At 39.2% G+C, this 14,341-nt stretch overlaps 2 protein-coding genes across 3 annotated transcripts in view; both read right to left on the bottom strand.

The window, feature by feature from the left end:
• Nucleotides 1–4,614: 4,614 nt before the first annotated feature.
• Nucleotides 4,615–6,779, bottom strand: LOC146470575 (uncharacterized). Of its 2 annotated transcripts, none has more exons than XM_085121853.1 (2): nucleotides 6,202–6,779; nucleotides 4,615–5,547 (listed from the first exon to the last, which is right to left on the bottom strand). In XM_085121853.1, exons 1-2 carry the CDS (start codon nucleotides 6,503–6,505, stop codon nucleotides 4,880–4,882), a joined length of 972 nt encoding a protein of 323 aa, XP_084977979.1. In that variant the 5' UTR covers nucleotides 6,506–6,779; the 3' UTR covers nucleotides 4,615–4,879. The 2 variants fall into 2 exon arrangements, with proteins under 2 accessions (XP_084977979.1, XP_084977978.1); XM_085121852.1 differs by having other exon boundaries at nucleotides 4,615–5,929; nucleotides 6,202–6,342.
• Nucleotides 6,780–8,494: 1,715 nt separating this feature from the next.
• Nucleotides 8,495–14,341, bottom strand: part of LOC146470572 (peroxidasin homolog) — a 29,107-nt gene continuing 23,260 nt past the window's right edge. The window contains exons 14-18 of the mRNA XM_085121725.1: nucleotides 14,064–14,272; nucleotides 13,288–13,592; nucleotides 12,168–12,302; nucleotides 11,556–11,645; nucleotides 8,495–11,225 (exon numbers count right to left, since the gene is read on the bottom strand). Coding sequence (XP_084977851.1) covers nucleotides 11,583–11,645; nucleotides 12,168–12,302; nucleotides 13,288–13,592; nucleotides 14,064–14,272 — 712 coding nt within the window. The 3' untranslated portion in view covers nucleotides 8,495–11,225; nucleotides 11,556–11,582. The remainder of the gene's footprint in view (nucleotides 11,226–11,555; nucleotides 11,646–12,167; nucleotides 12,303–13,287; nucleotides 13,593–14,063; nucleotides 14,273–14,341) is intronic.

Genomic DNA, 14,341 nt, shown 5'->3' with positions numbered 1-14,341 from the left:
TTTCAGGACATTATTTCAAAATCAAGAAGATTGAAGACATCAAGAGTACTGCTTAGAAGAGTTTTACAAGAATTTCGAAGTCATCAAGATGGTAGTCTACAGCAAAGAGATGCCACGAATCTGCGGAAGCTGCGAAACAGCTTTCTTTAGATGCTTCGACTGCGGAAAAGTGGTTCACTGTTCAAATTGCGATCCCAGAGGCTCTGACGAAGACCGTGTTTCACCATGTAGCCCATATGATCGTCTGTCTTGTCCAAGAGGTGGTTTTACCTCGCGAGGCCGTGGTTTTGATCGTCATCCATCGCATCTTTCTTGCCCGCGCGGTAGGTTCGCTGTTCGAGGAGGCCATTTTGATCCACGCCCCCATTCACCGTATGATCGGCCGAACTTCCCATCAACAGCCCCATTCCCAGCAATAAGCCGTGGCCGGGGATTTGGTCCTCGAGGATTTAGTGGTTTCCCCCAGAGATGCCCGTTTCCCGAAACATTTGGATCCCCGGCGGAAGATTTCTCATCGATGATTCATGGGCCCGGACGTGGTGGTTTTGCTCCTTTCGCGGGTGCTTTTCGAGGTGGTGCGGGATTCCCTCGAGGAATCCCAAACGCGGGATTGGCGCGCGGGCGTGGGGAATGCAGAGGTCGTGGGGGTTTTCCACCATATTTCGGAGTGAGAGGTATGGGCTGTGGGGAGTGCAATCATGTAAATGTTTTTCCTGAAATGTTTGGAGAAAATATGCATTACCAAGGGGGAGAGCCACACCCAGGGGAAGATCATGATCCCAGGAGGGAACCCTGCCCAAGGGCAGATCACGATCCCAGGGGGCAAATATCCCCAGGGGCAAATTGTTCTGATAATCAAGAAAACATTCCTGAAACCATGGGGCAACCACATGTGGAACCAGGTGCTGCTGATCTGTGAGGGGTAGGCAAATACGACAGGAACAAGAAACATTGGGAAGAAAGTAAACAACCAAAAACAAAAAAATCAAAAAACAGAAACAATGAAAAAAATGTTAACTGATAACTGTTTTGCAGTAGTGCCATCTTTCTGTCATATTTCATGAGTTCATGTTAGTTTATTGATAACAATTATTATTACATCATTACTGGTCATGAGGTCATAGATCTGTAGAACTTAAGATGTAAACTTGTCATTCAGATCAAGAACATCATGATTAGTAACAGATGATCAAGAGAGAACTGTTACTTCAAATAAAAGGATACCATGTTAAATATAATTCTTTTCATGAGGCCATATATCTTTATCACATAAGTTGAAATGTTCATGTAAATAAAAATGTTAGAACTGAAATTAATGTATGTTCCTTACTTCAGCACTTGATCATAATTATTGTTTGGTTAATTTATTATTAGTTCATGAGGCCATCTATTTGTAACACTAAGTTTAACTTGTGACTTTATGTCAATCATGTCAATAATTATTTCAATTTCAGTGTTAAAAGGACTTTTAATTTAACTATTTATGCTTTATTTCTCTTGGTGAGGCCAGAGGATTCGTGTTCATATAATTTTTGCATTTTGGAATTTGATTGAATTATGTTTGAATAACTAAATGTATCCCCTCCCCAAAAAGGTTACACTTCACATATTTCATTATATATCATAAGATGGTCTTCTTAACTAAAACTTCCTTATTTAATAATGATCAAAATTAAAATGCCTGTTAATTTGATCAATGAAATGTTTGAGAAGGAAATAGATTCAAACATCTTAATTTCAGTCCCATTAATAATAATATTATTATAAGCATTATTAATCACTTTTTTGGAAATTTGGTTTTGAACCTAGAGATATCACTGAGTTGGGTGTAAATAACGTTATCAGATTTCACATTCTTCGACATTGTAAATTAAATTAAATTAATTAGTCTGGTACTCCCTAAGCCCCTACCCACCCCTCCGCCCCCCATCCATAGTGGTGAGTCCCTTATTTGGGACAAACATGTCTATACAGATTAAATGCTGGGAACCAAAAGCTGGTGTACTCTGATAAGTGAACTCATTTCAAAATTTGATAAAATATGAAAGAATCAGGAATCAGTATCTTTACTAATAACAAGTGCATGCTCTCATTATTCGGCCTTATGCGCCTACTGGGGCGTGGAGATTTGATGATGATGCTCTCATTATTCAGCTATATTTTACAAATTGCAATTTCACAGTATAGTTTTTTGGAGCTTTGAACTGTATGGCAGATTATAAGTTTCATGGGGGGGAACTTGAAATAGAGCTCCAGACAAGTCAAGCTCCACTGTTTGGTCAAGTGTCCTGTGATGCAATTTAACTGTGTAGTTGAGTGTACCCTGTTGCAAAGAAGATCATGGTTGGAACTTTAAAAGAAGTTTTATCCATCATTTTCCTTGCCCCAAACAAGAGATAAAACTGAAAAAGAAATGTGATGTTATGTTGCCCGGTGAATGAAGTCTTGTGGTAATGGAGTTTCTGAACTAGTCATCGGAAGATCATAGGTTCATCTCCTGTTGGGAGAACTTGGATTTTCTTTTTCTGCATGTGGCCATGTCACTGACTGAAAATGTACCCCTATCAAGTTTGTTCATTTGTTCATTCACTTTATCCTGTTTCACAACCATAAAGGGGTGGGAACAACAAATGGACTGATAGCAACAGCTGTACCCATATAAGCTGACGCCCGGTCCTAATTTCCCAGCTAAAATAATGAAAAATGGACATTTTGTTGTTCTTTTGTCCAAATCATTATTATCATCCTCGTCATCGTTGTCATCATCGTCATCATCATCATCATCATCATCAATACCTTTAAAAAAGGCCAAGCTTTGTGGTCCTAAAATGTACCAGCATATAAGTTGTACACTTTCTCTCATGAAGATTTAAAAACCAAGTTGTTGCCTTGTTTAAGCTGCGTGACATTTACAGGTATAAATAATTTTGGCAAACTGTCTCTCAATCTTCCTATTTCTTTTAAAATGGTACCCAGTATTAAAAATGTTTGGGCTTATGGTGAGTTAATTTAATTAGGTTGGCTTAAAAACCTCATCTTTAAAAATCGAATTCAGTACAATTCAAACAATATGTCATTTACAGTGGAATAAAGTGGAGTTGACTCTTATTTACACACCTCTTGTTGTTGTTGTGTTAACAGCTGCACGCACACTTGGGACCCTCTACCTCAGACCAATCCTTGAGTGAATATTAAAATTCTAAACTTGGCTACAAGGCTTAAGGGAATAAATTCATCCCTTAATGCAATTTCAGTTGTTTTATTCTCGTAGGCAAGTATGTGCGAAAATTGGTCTTTAAAATAATGGGAAAATTTTAACTTGTTCCCAGGCCTCCAGGCTGTTTTGAGGAGGTGTAGAGACTGGCCCTAAATACTCTTTTAACACGTGATCACACGTGAAATGTGAAAGGAAAAAGAGTAAAGAAGCGTGAATCGATATCGATAATTCCACTTCCGCTGAAGACAAAAACCAGGGACAAATATTTCTAGTTGTTGTGACATGATCGCTATATCCTGCAGTACCAACCTCGTTCTCAGGAGAGAGAGAGGACCCTGGGAACAAGGTTGCCCAAGTACTAAGCTGCACGCGTTTCACCTGAGGGGGTGAGACTGGTTTTTGTTGCATCAGCAAGTTTTGTCATTTTCTGCGGATGTAATACTTTCAACCCCAGTGTTGCTATGAGGGTTACATAATGCTTCGCTGAGGAAAGACTACGTGGTGCAAGGTTTCTGTCTAAAGAAACGACGATAGAGGCCAGGACTCGAGTCACCGGCCATCAGAACAGTCGCACACGTTTAACCACTAGACTAACACATGCGTGCTTTCTTCCGCAGTGGTTGCAACTGAGGTTCGCTCTCCCCTCCCCAAAGATCCCTTAAAGCCTCCTCAGGGAAGGGATCCGCGCTTGTACATCATGTCCGTCTTATTGCGTTCGACGTAGAGAGAACGCATTCCTAATACAGATTGGAATCGAGATTGTATGGGACGAAGTTGATTGAATGAATGGATCTTGGGACGCGTATCTGGCATCCCCTGCAGATTTTGCAGGGGCGGATGACATCATCACCAACTTGCCAAAGGAGAGAGTGCCTGTTAAAATCCCTAAAAAAAATGAAACTCCCTATAGACAGTCGCGGCCCTCTTCGTCTCCGAACTTCGAACCACGCGAGCGAGCGCGAAAATTGTTTCCCGCGAGATGCGACGCGCGGTGGGAAGGTGGAGTCAATGGGTGCTTACCATTTACGCAAACCACCCGGATGGAAATTTTCGGCATAAATACGAAATGATTTAGCTTGTCTTAACTGAAGATGGATAACATGCAAAATGTTTGAACATCAGCTGTAAATCCCAAAAGGAGTAACAAAAATGCATCACTTTGACGAGAAGCCCATAATTTTAGAAGTACTCCAAATGGAATGATGCGTACCATTTGATTTTACAACTAGAATTTCCGCGGGTTTTCCATGTAAATGGTAGAGAAAAATAAGGGATTGCTCGTAGTCTACTTCAAACAAGGACGAATGCTCAAATCGTTTGAAACTTCACGGAAGCGGTCTAAATTTTGCCCGGGGCCAAATTTAACTAAGGCTAGTCTAAAATAAGACGAAGGGAACCAAAGTCGAACAAAATGTTTAATAACAGAGAGCCATGATATCATATAGAACGCTTTTCTTTAGCAACGTAAGATATTTTATATATTTCATATTATCGATACTCTTAGATTATGTAAATTACCGTGATAATTTGTAAATTTTAACTTGCTTTGTAATAATATCAGCCAATTGTAAATTTACACAATTTAGCCATTTAGCTGCAATGTAAATTGATCAAATAAGCTATCTGTTTACTGGCTTCCAAGAAGCTGCGCATGCTCCAAAACTACAGTCCCGAGGTGAATGGCATTTCACAGTAGTCCTTAGTATTGTCCTTAAAACGTCCTTGCACAGCAATTAACAGACTTGTAGTGGTCCAAATGGATACCATTACCATGTTAATTAACGCCACAGCAATGTATCTTCTCCATCGTTTTCGCCAGACAGCCATTAATGGCATGTTCTGGTAGCGAGTTTCGATTGCTATAGACACACTTGTGAACAGCCACTCAATAGCCAGTGGAACTGAGGTGGTGATGGCAAACGACTGAAGGAGTTCGATAGGGGAATTCATGCGCGTGTAAAAATACTCATACAAATGCAGAAAGATATTCACGGAGATGACAGCGCTTGATTCATATAGCATGCTCATAAGCGCAATGTCAGCCGCAAGTCTCTCTCGACGAGGGGTGCGAAAACCGCCCCACGGCATTCTTCTCTTTTCAAGAACCTGATGACAAATATGGTCTAAGAAGACCATGGTGCTACGTTCAATGACTTCCGCAATCCCATGAATCACTCCAATCAGTGCAACTGATTCCAAACTCTGAAGATCGACTTGTAACAATCTTAGCAATACCGCTGAGCCACAATACAAGGGCGCCAACAGCACGAATGAAGTTCCCGGATGGCTCATTTGACACCAAAACTGCTGAATGCAGAGACGGGAAGCTCCTTTGTGAAAAATCATAATAAGAGGCGTAAATATTGCAATTATTATTTTTCCGGTTTTGTCTTGCTTGTTGTAAGCAGGAAATATAGAAAAAGCTATGGTAACTCCCGCAATTTCTGTTAAAACATACGGAATCACGAAAAGTAAAATAAACTTGACCTGTTGGATTCTCGGCCCTGTTGGACAAAAATCTTTCTTGAGAATGTAAATTTGTAAACAGTTGAAAAGATGAAATATCGTTATAGGAGGAAGTCGCTGCAAAGATGTTAGCTTGGAGTGCGAGATTCCAAACGCTTGCATGGCAATACGATAAGCAGAATCGGAGAGGTAGAACGGCACAGCCAGAAGGACCATAGTCAGTTTAAGGCCAGAGATTTGAAACGGCTGAAAGTAAAATAACAAATCGAGAAGAAGCCAGTAGTAAAGAAAGCCAACGGAGAAAATTTCTGAGGTGGTTATCACCCATTGCAGTTGCGTTGGGATCGATTCCTTGGGATGGATTTCACAGTTCAGCTGAGTTTGATAACTAAAATAATACACAGGAAATGATATAAATCCTACGATAGTGGCACTTAAAATTGAAATGAAAAATCCGAAGTAAAATGAACTCCACAGTGTTTGGAAGATAGATGGCCTTAGTCGCTTCCATGCCATACCTCTTTCCATGCTTTCCTCCTGAGTTTCTTCGTTGTCTTCTATTGAACACGCGTTTATGATCCTGATATTATTGCTCCCGTTTGCTAGATAATCTCCGGCGGTAGCTTCACCGTTGCTGTACTCCTGATAAATAACCTCGTCTACCGGTTGGCAATACCATTCTTTGCCTGTGTCTTCCAAAACATTGTAGTCAAACAATTCTGAAGGATTCTCACATTCGTCGTAATTGTAACGTTCGGCGACACTGCGAGTAAAGCCGAATAGGAGGTGGCCAAAAATCTCTGCGATGGTGTGGGTTAACATTTTTGCCTGATTTCCAAATAAGCCGGGTTTTTTTGCCCTTGGGTTCGTCCTGGTACTAAGATTACAGGGATTTAGAATCGCGTTTACGGCAAACGGAAAACTTGGTATTCACGGTTATGTTTTCTCGAAAAAATTTGTTCACGGATGAGAATAGTGCAAAATAATTTTGATCTTTGATGCTCACCGGGAAAATTACTCAATTTTACTGAGAAACTCAAACAACGAGCGGCAAATATAGTGTAAGCATGGTCACGTGCTCATTTCTGTCGTTGGCCATTTGCCGTGAATGGATTGCTCAAGGATCTTTGACTTCCTCAGTTTAAAAAGACGATACTTCAAAAGTGAAATAAATTAATGCATGGTTCGAAAGTCGAGAGCGCTAGCTCAAGCGGAAGAGAAACTCGTAAACAGGTACAAACCGCAAAGGAAGTCTTTTTACTGATCAGTAGTTTTGCAATCTAGCACTTTTAAGAAAACCTATAGTGAAACTTAAAACAAAACCTCAAAGTTTATTTTGTAAAATGTTGAAAGACAAAGGACACACCAAGGTGAGGTTTCTTTTCAATGGTCACACTAGGTTTCCATCCCCAGGCTTAAAGCAATTATTAAAAACTAGATGATTGTATGATGCAATACGCCGAACTATTTGATTGGCTTAGCGGACATGGTACATGAGCCATTATACCATGCCCGAGAAATGGAGACCATTAAATTGTCTTCTAATTGTTCTTGCAAAGCGAAATCAGCAAAATCTAACAATGTTTCTTGATTTCTTGATTCACGCTTGTTGGATATGGGATACTTATAGCCAACTCGGCGCGCTATCATCTCATATGCAACGCCCCCTCGTGGAATAATTGTTAAATATAATATACCCTAATTCAAAAGTGAAATAATTTAATGCCCGGTTCGAAACCTAAAGAGGTCGAGAACTCAAACGGAAGTCAAACTCGTAAACAAGAAATCTGGTTACGTACTGTTATTAGATCCAAACGAAATCAGCATGCAAAAGTTAACTCCCTAAAATAACCCTTCTTTGTAAGAATCAGCAAAAATTGGAACAATTTATCAAACTACCCATTTGGTCATGATCTCAGCATCAATAGATTTAAACAAATCCACGTAAATGGGCATAATTAATGTACTATAGTTCGTATTTCAGTTTTACATTCAATTGATCTAAATATTACTGAGGATGATTTCTGAATCTATACTTTGTATTTTTATAGTTTTTAAATTTTGTTACGGGACTTTTACATAGGGCTAACCTCACGGTCCTCCTCTTCAAATATATTATGTATACAATGCAATCTAATACTTTCAAGAACGCCCATAGTGAAACCATAGTTTATTTTGTAAAATGCTGAAAAGCAAAGAGGATTACGCGAAAGTGCTGATGAAGAAATTTCTTTTCAATGTTCACTAGATTTTCATCCCAATACTAAAAAGGTTCAACGTATATAACAAAACTTAAAATACAAAACTGAATGCACGTTCAAGTGACGCCTGACACGAGGTCTTTCACAAGAGAGATCCGGCAAAATTACCAGCAAGTTTAATTCCTGCGTTGTGCACGTGTGGACCTCTGCATTCAAAAGTTTTTCTATAAAACTCAAAGTTTGGCTATGGGAGTGAAATGGTGAAAACAAAGGCAAGCTGTTCGTATTTCTCGCTCCATCAGAAACTGAAGCCTAAATCAATCAATAAGTTCATTACGTGGATATCTCATATCCTCATCATAAAGCTATTTTGATATGGTTAACCGTTTTGTTGCAAAATTCACCAACTTGCATGATTTTTTACTCAACTATAGGTGGTTTGCATCGCCGTCATGTTGGTGGACAAAACAAAAGAAAATTTGTTCACAAAGTTTGCATAAAAATGGCAGGTAACTCCCAGAGGAGAAAAATCTCATTGTTCCTGTCCACCAACATGACCGCAATGACGTCACATGCAAACCATCAATTTATATTTATTTTCAACAAGGTCTTTTTGCTTTTAACAGTTTAACTTTTCATTCAACGCCATGTATTTGCATTTAATTTCAATCCGTGCCAATTTCATTCTACGGTAATATTTATTGAACTTCATCATACGCTATTTTCATACAGCGGCAAACTATTTTTACTCAGTAAAATATTCAAACCCGAAATTGAGCTAATTTGTTCGCTATAAGTCTTGAAAGTTCCCGGACCACGCAAAATGTATTCATTCAACAAAATTGTCCCCTACCCTCCCTACACCTGTCTTCTGTGCAAGTTCCGCCATCAGTCATGCGCAAAGAGGAAGGAATATGGCAGGTTGCGTACATTGCTTTCTTTTGCGCATGCCTACGCACGATCCTGAGAACTAAAGTCAGCAATTTCCTACACGTGTAACACTAACATTCTTTTTTTTTTCTCGTCATTTATTAGGGACATTTTTAAACGAGAAGCTTCCGCAAAAATACGTTACAACTGAAATAGGGTTTACAGCGAATTCCGGCTGGAACTTGAACACGCAGACAATCACTTAAACAATATTGGACCGTCTGGATAATAAAGTAGAAAACGGAACTACCTAAAGAAGAAAAAGGAACTACCTTGAAGGTTTTGATCACCATGATCAACTATACATTGGTTCCGTGTTTCCCCGCGTTTGACAGAACCAGAAAAACAAAAGAACTAAAAGTACTTATGCACATCTGCAAAAACGCATGATAGCCAAAATTTATACCTTAGAAAAAGAAAAAGAAAAGAAAACGAAAGTTCTCCAATATATTAATAGCAACAACGGCAGCTGAACAGTCGATATTCTGAGCATCTAACGAAAATATAATTGTTTTAATTACTTAGTGTAACAAATAAATAGCTGGCAGATGCAAGGGTATGTTTTATTAGAATGTCCCTTTCTAATGGCGCTTTCCATTAATTAGAACTAGCAAGCCATTAAATCAAAGAATGGCATTTAACTAGTTGTTTAATCAACTTTCTCTCTTAATTGTCTCTTTGTTCAGGCTTTCGTTTGCGCAACCGCGTAAGTCACTACTTTGACGACTGCAATGTAAGGTGGCTCACAACGGTTTCCAACACTTCGTTTTAGTCATAATTTGATCGATCATTACTACCACTCTTTCTCAATAGATGCAACAATAATGGAATCAAACAAATGCCTAGATTGGTAAACACGTTATGGTCATTTTTCTTTCACTTAATAGGTTGTCATAACAACATGTCAGCTTTTGGCTTATAGAACTGAAAAACGAGCTCTGTGACCCCCAAATGTTTAGGTGGCTCGGTGCCCCTCCCTGCAGTTTTTTTAAAATCTTTGCAAAACGTTTCGTCTTTACATGATGCTGGAAACAGATGCCAGCCACCATAAATCTTCCTTCCGCAGATCAAATCTACGATGTTTCAGATATTCACTCTTTATTTAGTTAACTTTCTCTACGACGGAAGCCCTTGTGACTAAAACTCTTTCTGTTTGCCTCAAAGAGGTTTCCGGGCTGAACAAGAGTTTAGGCACAGAAAAACAAGTGAAATTCGGCCCAAGCCATGCAATTAACCTGTCGATGTCCGCTTTACAGCGGTTTTCGTCTCTGCCCGCCTTACAGTGGTGTCCGCTTTGAGAGCGTCCGCTGACCACTGACCACTGTCTGCGAATTGCGGTTTTGCTTGCCAGTTCTGACAAATACAAAGCGCCAAGTCGAGCGAGCGAGCGAGCGAGCTAGCGAAGCAGCAAAACATCGTCGAGAATACTGGAGCAATTGAACCCAGTATGGAAAACAAGGATCGACCCCCGTGGTTCGCGCACTCCAATCTTGTTGCTCCTTCGCTTGACCATATTATTAGATCACTTGCTTTTTTCAACCCTTTAATCCTCAAAAGAAATAAAAGTAATTTCTCATCAACTATACGTGAAGAAACTAAAGAAAATTTTCAACTGGGTCATATTATCAAGATGCACTACCAAATTCTCTAAACAGCATAAACTGCAATATAGCAGGATTAATAACGCCGGAGAATTAAATTCTTAAGCTTTGGACTGAAAATGTCAATAGCGTGTAGTTTTGCTGCTAAATTTACAATGGCTTCCTTTTGTTTTCCTAATACGCTCTTTAATAATGTTTTGTTTCCTTTCCTTTCATTTACAATTCACGACAAATAATCATCGAAAAGCAAATTCCAAATATAAGCCCATGGTTGACACTCATTCAATGGACGCTTCCAGGGTCTTAATTTTTGAGGAAATGTTGCGTTTCAAAATTGGTTTGTCAGAGCTAACAGGTTAAAACAGTTAACCCTGGCAGTCCATGGGTAGTATATTCGATAGGGCGTATTATCGGAAGAATGGTTGAGGCTGAGATTTTGGGGGTTCATTTGAGGATGGGCTTATATTCGGAATTTTTACGTTACTTAAGACATGCAAGCATAGCATAATATACAAGGATACAAAACGGTTTTGTGGCCACTCCTAAATTACTGGACGACAACGTCATTAAGCCGATGCCTTTTATCTCATACACGTCTTCTCATAGCCAATCATCATAATCATCATCATCATCATCATCACAAGCATTCGGTCTCATTTTCCGCGATGCGTGGAATCGAAGCCGTCCTAAATAGCTTCTAATTGGAAACCAACTGCGATTCAGGAGTGGCCAGTAAGAGCCGCGTTTGAGCGGTTGCCTATTTATACCAACTGACTCATCTTGGCAATTGCCACGGCGTCATGATTTACTCTGTCAAATAGAAAACAAAATAGTATGAATTTTCTCCACAGAACGCAAAGTATCAACATGTATATTCTCCTTTACTGCCTGAGAGAACTTATTTACAACCCAATATGTTTGAGCAAGTGGTTATGCTGTAAGGAAAATGGATATGCTAGCCGCTATTGGGAATAAAAAGGTTTAAGGCAAGTTTAGAAGCCCAAAGGATGATATTCTATTCCAAGGTTACTGCCTAGAATTTCGTTAGGTTCCCGAACAGCTCCCAAACTTCACCGATATAACGAACACCACAGTTCAAAACAAAGATATCAATTTAACTACAGTTTAGGTAGTCCTTACCTAAGCAACGAGGGAAGCCGATTATCACTACTGATCCTCCTTAGATTCATCTGTACACTTTGCTACTGGTAGACATCGGATTTGTCCTCTCTGAAAAACATGGATGAGTGTTCAGTGTTTTTTTCAAATACAATTACTGAACGCTACTACAAAAAATACTGCCAGGTAGCTTCAGTTTGAATGGTCATGATTCAGGATTCTTATACAGCATAACAACTGAAACAGTACCATAGGAACGTACTGCCCAGTAACTTCAATTTGAATAGTGACGATTCAGGATTCTTATATAACATGACAACTGAGACAGTACCATAGGAAAGTACTGTGTAATAACTTCAATTTGAATAGTCACGGTTCAGGATTCTTATTTAACGTGACAACTGAAACAAGACCATAGGAAAATACTGCTCAGTAACTTCAATTTGAATGGTTACGATTCAGGATTCTTATACAACATGACAAACAGTACCATAGGAAAGTACTGTGCAATACCTTCCACTTGAACGGTGACACAAACTTCAGGATTTCATCCAAAGAACTAAACGTTAGAACGTAATAACTTGAACTCACTTCTTTTTCCCTCTGACAAGAAACAAATAAAACCTAACTCACCGCAATGCAGTAACAATGGGTACAAGCGTCCTTTGGCCACGAGTCACCCTCGTAACGCAGAGTGCCTTGAACAATTCCGCAGCTTTTCCTTCCTCTTGATCCTTTTCTCCCTGATTTTTGTTTAACTTTATTTAACTGTTAAAAAATCCGAAGAGTTAAGCGTGAAGCAGTAAGAATAGACCCTTCTCCAAAATGGCGGCAACAGATTTGAATGAGTTAAAATTGAACTGAATGAAAACCTGATACCAGCACTGGAAAGAGTACCGTTACTTATGTAACCTCGCAAAGTTTCAGCATATTAAGTGTTATATCAGCTTGGGAAATGTAAGATAAAATTTGACAAGTTTACAGGCGTTTGTATGACTGGGCGTATACGTCATCCCCCCAGTCATACAAACGTCTGTAAATTTTTCATTATTCAACTTACATTTTCTCAGCTGATATTACACCTGATATGATGAAACTTTGCAGGGTTACTAAAGTAAAAGTGCTCTTTCTAGTGCTGGGATGCGTTTTTAATTTTAACTTATTTGAATTTTCGGCCGCCATTTTGGAGAACGGTCTATTCAGCTTTTAAAGAGTAAAGAGTATCCATCTTTATTCTTACCGCCTCACAGGGAGATGGTCATAGACCATTATCATGGTAATTCAGTTAAAATTTTGACGAAGGCCAGAGACGAACCATTGAGACTGCTGAAAAGACCAACTTAAAATAAGAAAAAAAGGCTAAGTCCAGTGAGAGTCTTGCCTTTTAAAATAGCAAGATATAGTTTTGTTAAGTCTGAATTTTGTTTATAGACGTTTGTATGGAAATGGGCAAGTTCGCTCGTCTTCATTCAAACGTCTGCAAAAAATCGTAAATTCGCGGAACTACATCTTCGCTATTTTAAAAGACAAGGCTCTCAAAATTGGCCTTTTTACTAATTTTAAGGTACTCTTTCCAGTGGTGTCAATGGTTTTCTGTTATACGGCCTACATCAAAATTTTAAATAACCATGAAAAAGGACTATTGGCTATTTTAAAACTCTTCCATGATGGGACAGTTTCTGTCCACCCTGTAACTGCGTACTGAGTTAAAAAGCTCTGCGCTGTTTTTAATTTAATATAAGAAAATACCCACTTGAGTTTGAAGATCGCTGAATGCCTCTCCTAGACTGGTCAGTGTCGAGGTCATATCAGCTATTTTCTTTTCAAGAGCTTCAACTCTTTCCTCTAAACTCACTTCGTCTTGTTCTGAAGTGGGACTGACTATTTCTTCACTTTTCATCTCAACAAGAGAGATAACAGGCTGATTTTCATCATGCAAGTCATTATTTTTCATTTTTGTCGCTTCAGGCATGTAAAGTTCCTCAACCGCACGTCTAAAGCGACGGCTCTGAATATGACTGCTGAATGTAGGAGTACTATCGTCCACGGCACAGTGAGCTGACAAAGACAAAATGAAGGCAGCGAAGAGTTAAAATATGACAACAAGGTGTTTTTGTGTAGGGTTTATTTATTCCTGTCTTCCATTTGGAAATCAGCCAGTCAGAAGTTCTTTCTCTCCTGTCGTGATTTTCTGCGATATCAGGTCACTTATTTGATTACCTTCGATGAATCGTTTCGAAAATTGGTGCGACATTACTCGCTCTTCATTATAATGTTGCTTAGAAATTACAGCAATAATAATATACATGCAAACATTTCAGAAATTACCCATTTATTAAATATTTCAAATAAAGAGAAATCACTAATTCTTGCAATCATAAGCAAGCCCTCCAGAAACGATGACTTACTCAATACGTTTGATAGCCCGTCTTGCCTCCCAAAAAGTAGTTAAAATAAAACGTACCAAATATAGTCTTAGCTCTTATGGGGACAGAAATCGAGGACCCTGGGATCAAGGTGTATACAAACCTTCCTCGCAATACTTCCACATGCGCAAATCCATACGAGGGATGGAAGAACACGTGACATATCCCGTGGGATATGTGGCGCGGAGGAACACGTCAGGTTGAACACGATCGATATTGTCTCCATTGTCACAAATGACGCGGGCTAGTGACGTCTGCTTGATCTGTATCAGCTGAGAGTGATCAAACGTGGACGGACTTTCATACCAGAATCTGATGGGGGAAGATGTTCGTAAAATACAGTTGAACCTCGATTTAACGAGACTTGAAAATTGGTTCATT

Source organism: Pavona decussata, unplaced genomic scaffold (assembly GCF_977016875.1).
Source record: "Pavona decussata unplaced genomic scaffold, jaPavDecu1.1 SCAFFOLD_113, whole genome shotgun sequence".
In the NCBI taxonomy this organism is placed as follows: Eukaryota; Metazoa; Cnidaria; class Anthozoa; order Scleractinia; family Agariciidae; genus Pavona; species Pavona decussata.
Note: the sequence above shows the minus strand (reverse complement) of the source record. Positions and strands in the feature narration are given on the sequence as shown.

Bases quoted from the DNA above. Each gene is read 5' to 3' on its own strand.
- LOC146470575 (XM_085121852.1), bottom strand. From the start codon at position 5,899: ATGGTCCTTCTGGCTGTGCCGTTCTACCTCTCCGATTCTGCTTATCGT.